Below are 16,419 nucleotides of genomic sequence, written 5' to 3'. Positions count from 1 at the left end.
GTCTTGTCAAATTTTGCTTTGAGAAAAATGTGCTTAAATGATAAGGTGATATCAAAGAATGCTGCTAACTAAAACTATATGGCTATCCATCAGTCCATTTTCTAACCTTTTTCCTCACCAGGACCATGGGGAAGCTGGAGCCAATACCAGCAAGTATAGAGCGCAAAGCAGGAACAGAACACCAATAAAACACACAGACACACACAATGGGGCCAATTTAACATCACAAATCCACCTAACCTGCCTTTTATACTTAGGACTGTGGCAGAAAGCCTATGCAGACATGAGGAGAGCATACAAACTCTACAAAGGAAGGACTCGGGATGTGAAACCAACCTATGGTTGCAAAGCAGCAATGTTACCACTGTTAACTGCATGCCGCTCATTAAATAGCTATCAGACTAAATTTTAAACCTGCTTTTCCATTACAAGGTTATAAGGAACTAGAACCCAACCGACCAGCAACAGGAATAAGGCATTACATTGTTTTAAAGGGTGCTGTAAATATAAAATTATGGAAAATGTTTCTGATAACCACTTGTTCATAAACTTCTGTACTGTAAAAAAAAATGTATGCACAGCTAGGAGCTAATTATAGGTAGGCATAAAAACAAATTTCACCAAACATCACCCATTTATGTATTTATTTATTTTTTTTACAAATTCATAATTTCACAAAGGGTGAAAAATAACTAATAACTAAAAAATAACTAATGCACATGTATGACCGCTAAACATTTTCTTATGAATTTTTTTCTGTAATAAATAGGGACAGATTACATATTCATTTCCAATAATTAGATACTACAAATTACTGCAAATCATGTTTTCAGAATTACCTCGAGTATACCGTAAACTATACTGTGATTGAATACCAAATTGCCCCCTTTTTGTTTGTTTTCATGCCTAATGAAATAATTATCAAAATATACAACTTTGAAATAGATTTAGCAAATTGCATTAGCAGTTTGCAATATGTAAAATATGCTGCGTATTGCAGATACCTACCAGCAATACTGAAATTCAGTTTTAAAAATTCTGAAAATTGCAGACTAAAAGGAGACAAACAAAAATACTAGAATTTAAGTTTTCTCATTATTTATATTTTATAAGCAAATATATTCAGAGAATTAACATCTTAAGAGCACTTGTATGCTGAATGTATGGGTATTGTTGAAAAATATATTTTCTTTTCCTGAGGCTGAGGGTTGTACTTTAAATAAAGTTGAAAAAGGAAATGATGCATGAATTTATGAAAAATGACATTGCTGGTGCAAAGTAAGGAAACAAATTTATAAGCTATTTTTGACTGTAATTTGTAAACTAGTATATTACAATACTAAAGGGAAACCCTTTTAGAAGGAGCACAGATGGTGAGAGCACTGCTGATGTTGTATCCTGAAGATGATGAAATTAGGCAAACTTTGATAAATAAGGGCAAGAGTTTAATAGAATTATCCTAGGCAGAATATTTATCCTAATCAGAAGGCACTTAAAAAATTGTGAAAACTGTCATTTCATAAATATACACCTGTAGCAAGGAATGTAAAATATCTTAAATAACAAAGAACAGCTAACTACAATTAAATAATAATTTAAGATGAAGAATTACTGTGTATTTTATATTAATCTATTTACAGAATAAGCCTAATTTAATTTTTGGGTTATGACAATCAAGAATCTATCCCAGCAATTTGTGGTGCACAGTTCCACCAATTCTGGATGGAAGCCCCTGTCCTCTAAGGCACTTAGCAACTACATGAACAAGCAGTAGTCATTATGTATCTTCATACCACAAAAAATAAATAAATAAATAAATAAGAGTGTGAATTGAAAGGACCAGCAATATACCTACAGTTTAAAAAACAACACAAAAATAGTCAAAATGATATGTATTTTTCATGCTGTGTGTTTACATTTGTATCTTATTTTGCGAGATTTTAAGAGTATAGAACAAAGGCATTACTGAACTAAAATTTTATCAACTTCCTATATTTTGGCGATATAAGTGGCATAAAATATGCCAAAAATATTAATGTTAGGCCTCCACTAAAAATGTAATTGTGTGTCTCCAGTTAGAATCCAATACTGGGCCAGCTAAGTGGAAGCTCATTAACAAAACAAATGCTCATTGTCAAATATCCTTGGTACAGGGTTCACCCACTGACGATTCTAATGAGAATGTGCTTTTTAAAGTAGGTCTCTTTCAATGTTGCTACAGCCAGGATCTTGAACTCAGTTCTTCAATGTGCACAGCATATTGGACTAAAAATGGCATTTTTAAACAAAAAATGATCTCCATCCAGACTAGTAATTTCACATAATTTACAAAAGTATCTCCATCCACACTAGGATGACTTAAAGCACATATGTATAGAATAGGGTATGTGCGCATCAGGAGGGAGATTCCTTGAAGGGAAGGTAACGCAACCGGCTTTGGGATTTGTTGCAAAACCACAGTGAAAGGTTAATTAGTTGCCTTTTTCACATGTATGAATTATTCAGTCTACAATTTACATGTATGAATCATTCAGTCTACAATTTAGATGCATATAGGTAAGCAAAAACCATGGAAAGCAACCCCTCTGTATCCAATATACTGAAATAGGGTTTTCCTCTGTGAAGAGTAACAAATCAGGGACTGAAATGTTCTAATGACCTGAATCCAATCAGGGAAGGGCTATGTAAAAAGCAAAACCAAATAAGAGCCCAATTAGAAATGTACATTTTCACATACAGTATTTACATTGCAACACTGAGCAGGCATTTTCAGAAGAATATGGTGCTAGAGAGAATTTTCAAAAGTCTCAGTTTTCAGGAATTAACGTTATGGTAGTGCAGATGAAAGGCAATATTGGAGACTATTGTCTGCAATTTTAAACAAAAACATAGTAGTGTGGAATACTACAAAAAAGTCCTACTTTTAATAAGCTATCAGAACTTTGTTCAAAACCGGTGAACAACATCTAACATACTGGTAAATCTGAACAAAGCATTCATGCTTGCATTATTGCATCGTACTTTATTACTATTTCATTAAAAATATCTCAACATGCAGTAGAATATTATTTCAATGGTATATGATAAAATAAATAAATATGAACCTCAGATAAGAAATCTTAGAAAACAAGGACTTCAACTACAGTAGGTGGAGTAATCACTTATTTAAGCATAAATTTGATTAAAAACAGTAAATACTTGGACATTTGGGATCTCTGCACTAGAGAGATTTGTACTTTACGAAACACTTTTTAAAAGTCATCAATTTCTTTCTGTGCAGAGATGCATCACATACAGTATGAGTGATAAATTATTAAAACAAAGTGAATCCTCTTTGCCTCATATTTAATGTACAGTTAATTTATAAAATGCAATCATGTCTGTTACCTTTGTTTTTTCGAGGTTGGCTTCCTCTGCCATCTCCACTGCTTGTTTCACCTGTTGGAAAGCATTTAATTCTCGCTGCTGAACTTCATTAAGATCACTCCTCAGTGAAGACAGTACAGACATTAATTCATCTCGTTCCCTGTATTTAAAATAAATGAGACAACATTAAAAAACAAAAAAATTCCATATTTACTAAGATGGACAATGCAAAATACAGAAGAAGACACCTGTTTGTAAAAGTAAAGTTGACTAATGATGAAGAAATGAGGTGGAAGACTGGTGATTTTTTAAAGCATAACTGTGAAGCAATTCTGTTCTATAATACTTGCATTTAGACTCAGACTCCACTCCTCTGTTAAAGTAGTGCAGAAACCATGATCAGTGCTTGAATCGCAAGAGAGGTGCAACATAAAGATTATTAAATTTTTATATTCATAATACTGTAACCGTTTTTCCAGCTGACATACTGACTTTTCATACCTTTATATCAATACGGATTGAAGCAACTAATCAATTTCAGCCTTCCAAATATGATTAACCAAGGCCTAAAGAAAATTCCAGTTAATAACTGCATAATACTTGATCTCAATACAATCGAGGCAGACACTTTCTACAGAGATTAATTTGAGCATACCTAAATAGCCTTTTATCTTTTTCTTATTTTCAATTAGTACATCATTGCATTAACTTGAACAATCTCAGTATTGTCCCCCACTATGAATGGGCTGGTTTTTGGACTCCTGTGACACTATAACTGGATTAAGTGACTTTGAAAATGGACTGATGGCAGTGTAGAAAAAAGGAAACATAAATGAAAAAATAAATTTAAAACTACATCAAACAAAATATTTAAACTTAAGTGATTATGCATTACATTGAACACCGCACACAATGATTACTGAAGCAATGTAAAAACACACACTCTTAAAAGTAATACTTTCTGTAAAAACACATACCTTGATATAAAATAGTTTAATGGCTTAAGCTGTAGATGTGTGCCTTTGGCACCACCTAGTGGATGACACCCTAAATGATGCAAAATGCAAAACTTAATTACAGTAATGAGAAAGTATACTGTACTGTCATTCTGTTGAAGCAGTAAAAAGATAAAAAAAAAAAAAAAAAAAAAAGTATTTGCCATAAAATGAAAATGTATCTAATTTAAGTTATCAAAAAATATTAAGTTAATTGAAATTTAGTCTGCAAACTTGGTAGAATAGCTGGTACTCCGTTTTAAAGTTATACTAAAAACCTATAAAAATGATGTTGATATAGCACTTTGGAGTGTATTTCCGTATTCATTTTATACTGACATGTTTAAATTACTCTATGAATTCCAAATGTTAATAAATATTTTTGTTTATTAAAAACAAACAAACATCATCATCATCTAACAATGAGAGGATTCACTAGTACAGCAAGTGATCAAGCTAGTAACTAAATATTGCATCCAGGGCACACAAGTAAATACCACATAAGTAAAAACCTAACTTTGTGTACAGAGGAAAAAAACTGGCTGTGGCAACTGGCCTCACCATGAAAAACTTAAAAATTTCTGCTGCTGAGTTTTCACTAGCTGTATTAAGTGTTATGTAAAATGACTAAAGGAACTCAATACCTGAAACATTGTGCTTAAAGTAAACAGAAATTAGATAAGACATCTCCTCTTCAATCAAAGGTAAAGAGAAGAGGAGCTCATCATTGTACAGTGGAACCTCGGGTCACAACCGTAATTCGTTCCAAAACTCTGATCGCAACCCGGTTTGGTCGTGACCCGAAGTAATTTCCCTCATAGAATTGTATGTAAATACAATTAATCCGTTCTGGAGACCGTACGAACTGTATGTAAATATATCTATATTTTTTTTAAAGATTTTTAAGCACAAAAATAGTTAATTATACCATAGAATTCACTGTGTAATAGTAAACTAAATGTAAAAACATTGAATAACACTGAGAAAACCTTGAACAAAGAAAACTAACATTGCAACAGTTCACGCTACAGCCTTACAAACCATTCGCTGTAAACACTTTATGAAAAAAAAAGTTTTAAGCACAGGGGAAAAAATTAACATTTGAAAAATCCGTAATTTATACAAAAACTAACCATAAACAACCAAGAAAACTAAAATGAGTCGAGTTCTGGCATGAAGGAAGTGAGGAGGAACTGGGTGGAGAGGAGATTACAGTTTTGAGGTAAAGTCCCTCTGCGCGATGCACATCTGACAGAGAACAATGTACTGTACAGGGAGAGACTGAACACGTGTTTAAACACGTTTAAATCACCGAACTGGAAGGGAAACGAAATAGAGCACAAAGAGTTCACAGCGAATGCACAGGGAGAGACTGAACACGTGCAGAAATCATCTGTGCATACAAACTGGATGGGAAACTGGCTTGTCCGTCACCCGAGTATGTGGTGGTGAACAGATGCAAAAGTTTGGCAAACTTTTTGGTCGTAACCCGATTTGTACATGGTCCGAGACGTTCGTGACCCAAGGTTCCACTGTATAATACTACCACATGTTCTCTTAAATAAGAATGTGGAATAGAATATGAGGCTGCAAATAGTGAAGAAATGTGCAAATGTATTTGACAGCATTGACTGAATGTTGTCATTGAATTAAACTTCAGTCACCTCATTTTCAGGTTTTCAAAACCGGCTTTCTCTTACTTGAAAATACCACAAAATAAATGTGTTTTATTACTTTCAAGAAACAGAAAAGATGCAGTGCTGTAAAAAAGTATTTGACACATCCCAACTTTATTTTTGCTTATTCATAACACTACTTTACAATCTGCAAACACATTTAGTATAACACAAAAGACAGCATGAGTACATGCAATACACAGCTTTTAAATGTTTATTTGATTTATTAAAAGAAAAAATTCACCAACACCTATATTATCCATGAAAAAAAGTAACTGATCCCTAAACGTAATACTTGGTTGTGTGCCTTTTAGCAGCAACAATTCCAATCTAATACTTCTGATAACAGGAGATCAGCAATTGGCTTCACTCTGGAGTAGTTTTAATTGTTTAAATTCAGCTACATTGGAGGGCCTTCGACTATGAACAACGTATTTAAGGTCCAGCCATAAACATCTCAATAGGTTTAAAGCTAGGATCTTGACTAGGCCACTCCAAGATTTTTTCTCCCATTATTCAGAAGTGGACTTGCTGTTGTGCTTTAGACCATTGCCCTGCTTCACAACTCTACTGCACTTGAGCTTCACACCATGGACTGATGACCGGATATTTTCCTTCAGTACTTTCAAGGCACAGATCTGAATTCATACTTCACTCAATTAGGACAAGTCGCTCAGACCCTGAAGCAGCAAGTCACCCCAAACCATCACACTACCATCTCATTTGACTGTGGGTGATGATGTTCATATTATGTAAAGCTGCGTTTACCTTACACCAGATGCAACAGACCTGTGTCTTCCAAAATGTTACACTTTTAAATCAACACTCCACAGAACATTATCCCAAACATTTTGAGTGTAATCAAGGTGTTTTTTGGCAAATGTTACACAACCCTTTATGCTCCCATTATTCAGCAGTGTTTTTCACCTTGCAACTCATTCATGGATACCATATTTGCCCAGTATCTTTCTAATGGTAGAATCATGAATGGTGATATTAACTCAGCTGAGAGGGGCCTGCAGTTCTCTGGATGTTTGCCTGGGTTCTCCTGTGACTTTCTAAATGAGTTTTCACTCCAGGAGAAAAAGTATGTTGGGCCGGCCACTCTGGGTCAGATTACCACTATTCCAAGTTTTCTCCATTTGGAGATGATGGCTCTCACAGTGGTTTGCTGTTGTGCCAAGGTTTTAGAGTTTATTTTGTAACGCTTTCTTAACTTGTATTTCAATAATTTTCGCTCAGGTCTTCTGAAAATTCTTTTAGCCAACTAGTTTAGGGCTGGCAGAAATTAAGCTTGGGTGTTTCTAGTCTAATTTAACCTGATGTCATTTAAATTTGGTTCACTGGTTGACAGAGTGACAATGCAGGCAATTACTTTTCCTTATAGATAGTGGTGTTGACAATTTTTTTTCTTTAATAAATCAAATGATTATTTAAAAATGAAGTATGCTTTTAGTAACTGTTACTTATTATTTTTGCTAAATTTTGAGATAAAATAATTTGATGAGACTTTTCTTACTGTTATGTTTAGATGAACAAGGTCCACTTAACCATCTTCATGGCTGCCACACTTACCTTGTTAATCTCTCTATAGCTTGCATGTGGACATTGGTATGTGTCTGGGCTAAAACAGCCTCATGCTGTGCACACTTCACACATAAGCCACTGACAAGCCTTCCATTAGACAGGGAATTACGTGATTCCTGATGCCTTAATCTTCCTTTAAGATCTTCACAGTCTTTCTGAGAAATGGCTAAATCTTTCCTAGAAGAAATAAAGGAATATATTATATTAATTAATACTCAAGAACAAAAATTAGAAAAAACAGAAACCATTCATTGGCAAACTTAACATAATTGTGATCTGGCTGCTTAATTTAGTTTTTTGTTTTTAAACAAGTTAAGAATTAAATAAATAAACATGAATTCATAGATAGGATAAAGTAGTAAGCCGTTTATCTTCACATTTCACATTTTCTCATCAAATATTGTTTATTATATTTGTTTGCCTTGAGACGTGACATGATTGCACTTGCTGTGAGAATCTATGGCATAATTTAAGTACTGCATAAAAAACAAAACAGAAGGTTCACAGTAATAAATTGATTGCATTGATGCAACAGGTTCTTTCAATGTCTTTCTAGTTCTGGCCTTAAGCTTAACTTAAATCAAACATTCCATTAAAGAAAAAAGATCTACTCCTAGTCAACAGCATTTTAAAAAATAATTTCTGCATTTAATCTTCAACATTCAATTCAATTGCTTTTCCCCTTGTCTTTTTGATGGGCTGTCTACATGGCTTCACTACAAAGTCATCTCTATCACACCAACAATGTACTGACTTCGAGAAAGTTAGGTCTTTACAAGGGAGAAACTTATAAAATGAAGAATATGAACACACATTCTTCCAAATGTTGACTTTTTAAATCTCCCAATTTTATTTTTTCACGTATCATAACAACACATTACCGCTCCTTTATTTCTGATCCTAAAAAGATTAAATACATTCACACTTCTATTTTCATACTGGTTGAATCCTGTTTAGTATTCTAGAACCAATGGGCCCAAAGCAGGAAACTACTCAGTATGGGAAACCAATCCATCATGGTGCTAAGCAAATAAAAGCAGAACATGAAAACTAGAAGAGACATCCAAAAGTGCTGTGATGCTGCTGAACAAACAATTCTGATATAAGAGATGAACTTGCCAAGTACTGTAGAATTTCTGGGATTAGTAATTTTGATATTACCTTAATGATATCACCTGTGCTTCATATACTTCTGTTTTAGCTTGGTAAAGCAAGTTTAGCTTCTCCTAAAATATGCATAAAGAGACAAATCAATAATTATCTACTAAATAAATCTATATCTTTGAAGCTTAAAATCATAGCTTGTTTTTTAAATCAAAGGCAGTTACTTAGATTCAAATCTATTTAATTTGGTGTTAAAAAATAACAAAATGTGTCTGACCCTAATAAAGCCAATGCAAATGGTAATGAGAATGTTTTGTATTTTTTTTGAATAATGAAAGTAAAAAACATGCAGTACAAACCAGTTCCATTTGCCATTTTGTGAATTCTGCAGTGCTGCTTATTGCTTGTGGGGACTGGCTGATATATGCATGCGTTGATTCAGAAGTCACTGGCACATTATTCTGTATAATCTTGGATTCATGGTTGGTAATCTGGAATGAGACAAAATTACATAACAGGACTAGAAAGTCTGAAAACTGACAAGATACTATGCCTTGAAACAGACTGATGTCCCACCCGAGACTGTTTACAGCTTGTGAATTTCCCCTTGGGGATTAGTAAAGTATCTATCTGTCTGTCTATCTACCGCCCAACTTGGCTGGGATAGGCTCTGGATCCTATGATCCTGAATGGGATTAAGCAAGCTCAGCAAATAAAGGTTTAATGTATAAACATAGTGTGTGACCTAGAAGCAGAATTCAAGACTTCAAAAAGAGAAATGTACTTACAGTGATAAATAGTAAACACATCACGGATTAGAAAACTATTAGTAAATTTACTAGCATTTCCTTTATCAACTAGATTACACAGTGTGAATGTACCGAAAGCCACAGACATTGAAATGCTTAATTGGGATATGCAATATACCCACCCCCAAGTTAAAAATAAAGCTTTTTCATTTACTTACTCAAATAGTAATGTTTTTTCCCTTAAGTAACCCATGATGCGCCATTAAGACATGATAAAGAAAAGTAAAATTGTAATCTATAGATTACTGTCTAAATCATAAACAGCTGATTATATTATGATATATGAAAACACTCACAATTTGTTTTATTTTGTCAAAAGTAGACTTGAGTATTCAAGATTTATTTTATAGACAGCTTTGAATAACATAATGAAAATTCATTTATGAAAGGAAGTCCACAACTTTCAGGCATAAATACCAAGTTACAGTACAAGTTATTTACAGAATTTGAATTTATTCTACATGCATATCTTATATAATTATCCCACAATTAAAATACTTGCGAAGTGATGGACATACAGAGAAAGACCATCAAGTAGATACATTTTCTTTATACAAGGAAGAATGTGTCAGTTTGTAATGCTTCACTCAATCTTTAACTTTGCAGTGCCCATCATAAATTGAGCAGAGACAGCTGATGATGATTGGTAGGAAACTGAATTTATTAGTTTTATTTATTGTAATTTTTAAGACTTTATTATAAATTGGTGTTGAGATAACCTAGTATGGATGATAACGACATTATTGTATTTTTGAATTTGCATCAGTTTAAATGTGAAAGAACAAAATATTATAGTAGTTGTACAATAAAGGCAACTAAAAGTATTAATGTTTAAGTTAGCGCCTAAGAAAAATAAGGACTTATTACAATGTGCATCATGCAGACCAATCTCACTTCTGAATAATGATGTTAAGATACTCTCCAAAGTTCTAGTTAGAATGATTGAGAAAGTGCTTCCTTCGGTAATATCACAAGACCAAACCAGATTATATTAAAGGCAGACACTTAGCTTCTAATCTTCAACACCTATTTAATGCAATATATTCACCCCCCAAGTCTAACGTCCCGGAGATCTTATTATCGTTGGATGCAGTGAAAGCATTTAAAAATGGTTGAATGGGACTACCTTTTCACTACATTGCACAAATTTGGGTTTGGCCAGAAAATATGCGCATGGATCAAACTATAGCATACCAGTCCAGAAGCTTCAGTTTGTATTAACAAAATTGTTTCAGACTACTTCAAAATAGAACCTGGTACTAGACATGGATGTCCACCGTCACCACTGCTATTTGCTATTGCCATTGATCCATTGGCAGTTCACTTTTGAAATGCTTCTGAGATGCAGGGGATTATTAGACAAGGACTTGAACAGAAAATATCACCATATGAAGATGATACGGTACCATATGTATCACATCCACAAAATACTGTGCCACAGTCTTAACAGCACTAGCAGAATTTCAAAAGATATCTGGACTCAAAATTAATTTGAATAAAAGTGTGCTATTTCCAGTTAACTCTCTAGCACACAATATTAGATTGGTCACCTTCGCTTTTATCATTGCAGATCGGTTTAAATACCTAGGGGTAGATATCACAAGTAAACAAAGCTTTTTTTCAACAAAATTTTAATGCCTTCATTGAAAAACTTAAGACTTGCATAGATGATCTACCCTCGATCTTACTTTAGCAGGGAGAATAAACATTGTCACGATGAATATCCTTCTTAAGCTTCTTTTTCTATTTCAAAATAGAAAAAAAAAAGCATCCCAATATACAGTGCATCCGGAAAGTATTCACAGTGCATCACTTTTTCCTCATTTTGTTATGTTACAGCCTCATTCCAAAATGGATTAAATTCATTTTTTTCCTCAGAATTCTACAGACAACATCCCATAATGACAACATGAAAAAAGTTTACTTGAGATTTTTGCAAATTTATTAAAAATAAAAAAATTGAGAAAGCACACGTACATAAGTATTCACAGCCTTTGCCATGAAGCTTAAAATTGAGCTCAGGTGCATCCTGTTTCCCCTGATCATCCTTGAGAAAATTCAGTTGATTGGATATGATTTGGAAAGGCAAACACCTGTCTATATAAGGTCCCACAGTTGACAGTTCATGTCAGTGCACAAACCAAGCATGAAGTCAAAGGAATTGTTTGTAGACCACCGAGACAGGATTGTCTCGAGGAACAAATCTGGGGAAGGTTACAGAAAAATTTCTGCTGCTTTGAAGGTCCCAATGAGCACAGTGGCCTCCGTCACCCGTAAGTGGAAGAAGTTCGAAACCACCAGGACTCTTCCTAGAGCTGGCCGGCCATCTAAACTGAGCGATCTGGGGAGAAGGGCCTTAGTCAGGGAAGTGACCAAGAACCCGATGGTCACTCAGTCAGAGCTCCAGAGGTCCTCTGTGGAGAGGGGAGAACCTTCCAGAAGGACAACCATCTCTGCAGCAATCCACCAATTAGGCTTGTATGGTCGAGTGGCCAGACGGAAGCCACTCCTTAGTAAAAGGCACATGGCAGCCCGCCTGGAGTTTGCCAAAAGGCACCTGAAGGACTTTCAGACCATGAGAAAGAAAATTCTCTGGTCTGATGAGACAAAGATTGAACTCTTTGGTGTGAATGCCAGACGTCACGTTTGGAGGAAACATGGCACCATCCCTACAGTGAAGCATGGTGGTGGCAGCAGCATGCTGTGGGGATGTTTTTCAGCGGCAGGGACTGGGAGTCAGGATAAAGGGAAAGATGACTGCAGCAATGTACAGAGATATCCTGGATGAAAACCTGCTCCAGAGAGCTCTTGACCTCAGACTGGGGCGACAGTTCATCTTTCAGCAGGACAATGACCCTAAGCACACAGCCAAGATATCAAAGGAGTGGCTTCAGGACAACTCTGTGAATGTCCTTGAGTGGCCCAGCCAGAGCCCAGACTTGAATCCAATTGATCATCTCTGGTAAGATCTTAAAATGGCTGTGCACAGACGCTTCCCATCCAACCTGATGGAGCTCGAGAGGTGCTGCAAAGAGGAATGGGTGAAACTGGCCAAGGATAGGTGTGCCAAGCTTGTGGCATCGTATTCAAAAAGACTTGAGGCTGTAATTGCTGCCAAAGGTGCATCGAGAAAGTATTGAGCAAAGGCTGTGAATACTTATGTACATGTACTTTCTCAATTTTTTTTTATTTTTAATAAATTTGCAAAAATCTCAAGTAAACTTTTTTCACGTTGTCATTATGGGGTGTTGTGTGTAGAATTCTGAGGGAAAAAATGAATTTAATCCATTTTGGAATAAGGCTGTAACATAACAAAATGTGGAAAAAGTGATGCGCTGTCAATACTTTCCGGATGCACTGTACACATTAAGAAATCATTTTTTAAGAAATTAGATTCAATCATAACCTCATTTATTTGGAATTCAAAACATCCATGTATCCAAAGGGCGACTCTACAAAGACCTAAGGCAGAAGGTGGTATGGCTCCACCTAACTTTCAATTTTATTACTGGGAGGCAAATATACAAACTATAAAAACCTGGACATCGACACAAATAGATAAACACACACAGGCTTGGTCTGCAACTGAAGTAAAATCCTGCAGTACTCTTTATATTCCTTGCTTTGTGCCCCAGTAAATAGAAGTCATCATCAATATACTAACAACCCAATTGTGCTTCTTTCACTCAGAATATGGGACCAATGTAGGAAGTACTTCAAGATACAGAAGCTTTTATCTGTGGAGCCTCTGCAAGATAACAACCCTTTTCCACCTTCTCATAATGTTTGGAAAACATATGGGATTAAATCACTTAGAGATTTTTACATAGATAACGTCTTTACCTCATACTAACAATTACATTCCAAATTTAACTTTCCATCAACACAATTTTTCCACAAGTTCCAAATTAGAAACTTTGCTAAACAAAAGCGGCCCAATTTCCCTCATCTCCCACCTATTTCTATTCCGGAAGAAATATTGATCTGTCTTGAGGACAGCATTTCTATAATATATAAAAACATTTTAAAGTCTGTTCCTTTCAAAGATCCCAGAGTAATGTGGGAAAAGGATCTCTTACTCAATATCTCAGAAAAGGAGTGGAAGGCAGCCATGCATAGAATTCACTCTAGCTCCATATGCACAAATCATACAATTATTCAATTTAAAATCTTTTATCGAGCACATCTGTCTTGTTTAAAATTTTCCTAAATGTTTCCATGGCAAGATCCAACCTGCAAATTTTGCAAACGAGTTACAGCCTCATAGGGCCATATGTTTTAGGTGTGCACCAAATTAAAATCATTCTGGACATTTTAAATGCCTATCAGACAGCCTTGGTGTCACAATCACTCCTAATCCATTAACAGCTGTGTTTGGTATACTCCCAGATGGGCTTAAAGTGGAGAAGGACAAACAAACTGTAATTGCCTTTACTTCACTACTATCACGTAGACTTACTGTATCTTACTCAACTGGAAGAATCCAAGCCCACTCTTTTAAGTCAGTGGGTAACTGATGTTGTATACTATTTGAATTTTGAATAAAACAAAATCTCACTTAGAGGATCTGTTCAAAACACCTTTTTTTTTTTTTTTTTTTTTTAAAAAACCTGGGGGAAATGATTTTCTCCTCCTTTTTTCTACTCTTAAAGTTTTACTCTGGCTGTTGGCATTCCTCTCTTTCTCATGGGTGGCGGTTGAATTGAATTTAGTTTTGTCAAGTTTGAGCTGCTTGTATGGAATGTCACTTGCTTTTAATAAATTAAATACAATGGAAAACAAATTAGCAAAAGAAAGTTCATTTACAACTCTTTCTTAGGGCTTCATAAATTCTCAAAAAAAAAAAAGTACAGTAAATGAATTTTTTCTTACAGTGGAATCTTTTTGAGCATCTTCAGTTGGCTTTGACTTGAGCTCTTCACGAACTACAACCATTATACGTTGTTTCATATCAGACAGCTCCGTCTATAAAAATATACAGGTGTTACCCGATCTACAAGTCTATATATGTACTTATGCAATACATACAATTTTTTTTGTTGTAAAAAGAAAAAAAGAGGGGTAAAAGTCATGTTACTACAGTGGAAATCTTAACATGGTTTTCTTGCTAGTTATGCAAACAATGTTAATGGACTGAAAGGACTCTCCTTGTTTCCCAGACATTACAGTACCTTATCTTATTTTCTAAATCTTATTTAATATATGCAATAGTTTTGAAACAAGAAACACTGTACTATATTTCTTCCAATTACTTAACTACAAACTCCAGTGACAGATACTAAACATAATTCAAGTTAAATTTAATTAAAAAGAAACAAAGTGCAATTACCTAATGTGCCACACTACTTTTACAGTACCTAACAGCCCCAGCACCAGAGTTTCCTGTCTGGTACAGTCAGAATCCTTTGCTTTTTTTCTGTTTGTAGGCTTTTGATGGTTAGCTGGGTTTACTCCACAATTCTAGAAAGATTTATGTTAAATTAACCTGCAACTCTAACTTATCTGTGTATGCTTTGGTGTGGTTGTATACATTACAGCCTTGCTACTTGGTATCTGAAAATGTGGGATCAGGACTAGAAGGATAAATACATCTTTAGACAGCATTATTTAGTACACTTGAATCTTGCTTTATATACCAAATACAAATTTAAAATAACAATACTATTTTATTCCAGAGAAAACTATAAAATGAGCATGCAAATCTTCTCAAAATCTCTTATTTTTTATTTCTATTTTCAAAGTACTACTGGCCAAAGAAACAACCTTGCAGAACCTAACTTCTGCCTCCAGATGCTGGATGTATTGAGACTGGCTGTGAATAATGGGGATGACATCTTCAACAGCTGGCACATCAGCACTGTGTGATTTTGCATCTTTCTGAAAAACATTAAATGTAAATAATACCATCATCAAATATAGTATCCAAACTGCTAACTATCAAACTACTTTAAAAATAAAACTAATGACGACAGACATAAATGAAACATTTGATGTTTAATAGTAATTATTTTACTCTGTTTATGAGTATGGGTTTGAAAAAAGGACGAATTTCACTTAATAAAAACAGTTAACATTCAAAAAGAATTTGTAAAATATTAAGCAAGAAAACAAAAGGAGAGCAAAGGAAATCAGTGCTACCACAGTTCTGAATTGAAAACCTGGGCATTGTCAATGTCTGCATGAAGTTTGCATGTTCTTCCATGTCCACAAAGGTTTTTCACCACATCCTCCAGCTTTCCTCATATAAAGTACTCCAATGACATTCATATTAGGTTAACTGACAACCATGCATTACCGTATCTTTAAAAAAATGCATATGGGTGTTGAGGACTGACCCCCAGATGCTGCCAGAAAAAACTCCGGGCCCCTGCAACTCCGGGCTGAATGAGCGAAACAGAACATAGATGGATGCCTTCTGACACCACATTTTAGTAAAACAAACAGGATTACACTTGCATGTATCTCATGTCCATACATCAATTTTCTTAATCTGTTTAAAGGTAACAGGATGGCAATGCCTATCCTGACAGGAATAAACCTAAGGTATGAACCAACACTGGATAGAACCATCACAGATGCATTACAGGTTAATTCAGTGTCACTAATTCACTTGTAATCAGTGTTTGAACTGTAAGAGAAAAACACATTTTGTTAAACACAATGCTAACTTGAATTTACTTATAGATGAAACTGAGTAAGAAATGTGTGCAGCTGACAAAATTGAAAGGCTCTGTCATTGAGTTGTTCATAATTGGTGTGGGGGAGGGGGGAAAATCGGGGATATACAGCACTTTCTTACATCTACTCACAGTAGCAAAACCATGAAAGTAAGAAGTATGCCAAGGACTGGATTTTTTTTAATAAAAACAATAATGCTACTAT

At 34.8% G+C, this 16,419-nt stretch overlaps 1 protein-coding gene across 2 annotated transcripts in view; it reads right to left on the bottom strand.

Annotated features, from left to right (window-relative positions):
• The window catches only part of sdccag8 (SHH signaling and ciliogenesis regulator sdccag8), a 186,590-nt gene that overhangs the window by 154,126 nt on the left and 16,045 nt on the right, over positions 1-16,419 (bottom strand). For both annotated transcript variants that reach the window (XM_028820549.2, XM_051919547.1), the window contains 6 exons: positions 15,301-15,414; positions 14,410-14,502; positions 9,088-9,219; positions 8,786-8,850; positions 7,613-7,801; positions 3,388-3,526 (listed from right to left, as the gene is read on the bottom strand). In XM_028820549.2, the coding sequence (XP_028676382.2) occupies positions 3,388-3,526; positions 7,613-7,801; positions 8,786-8,850; positions 9,088-9,219; positions 14,410-14,502; positions 15,301-15,414 (732 nt within the window). The remainder of the gene's footprint in view (positions 1-3,387; positions 3,527-7,612; positions 7,802-8,785; positions 8,851-9,087; positions 9,220-14,409; positions 14,503-15,300; positions 15,415-16,419) is intronic.

The sequence above is a fragment of the Erpetoichthys calabaricus genome, chromosome 15 (genome assembly GCF_900747795.2).
Source record: "Erpetoichthys calabaricus chromosome 15, fErpCal1.3, whole genome shotgun sequence".
Lineage (NCBI taxonomy): Eukaryota > Metazoa > Chordata > Cladistia > Polypteriformes > Polypteridae > Erpetoichthys > Erpetoichthys calabaricus.
Note: the sequence above shows the minus strand (reverse complement) of the source record. Positions and strands in the feature narration are given on the sequence as shown.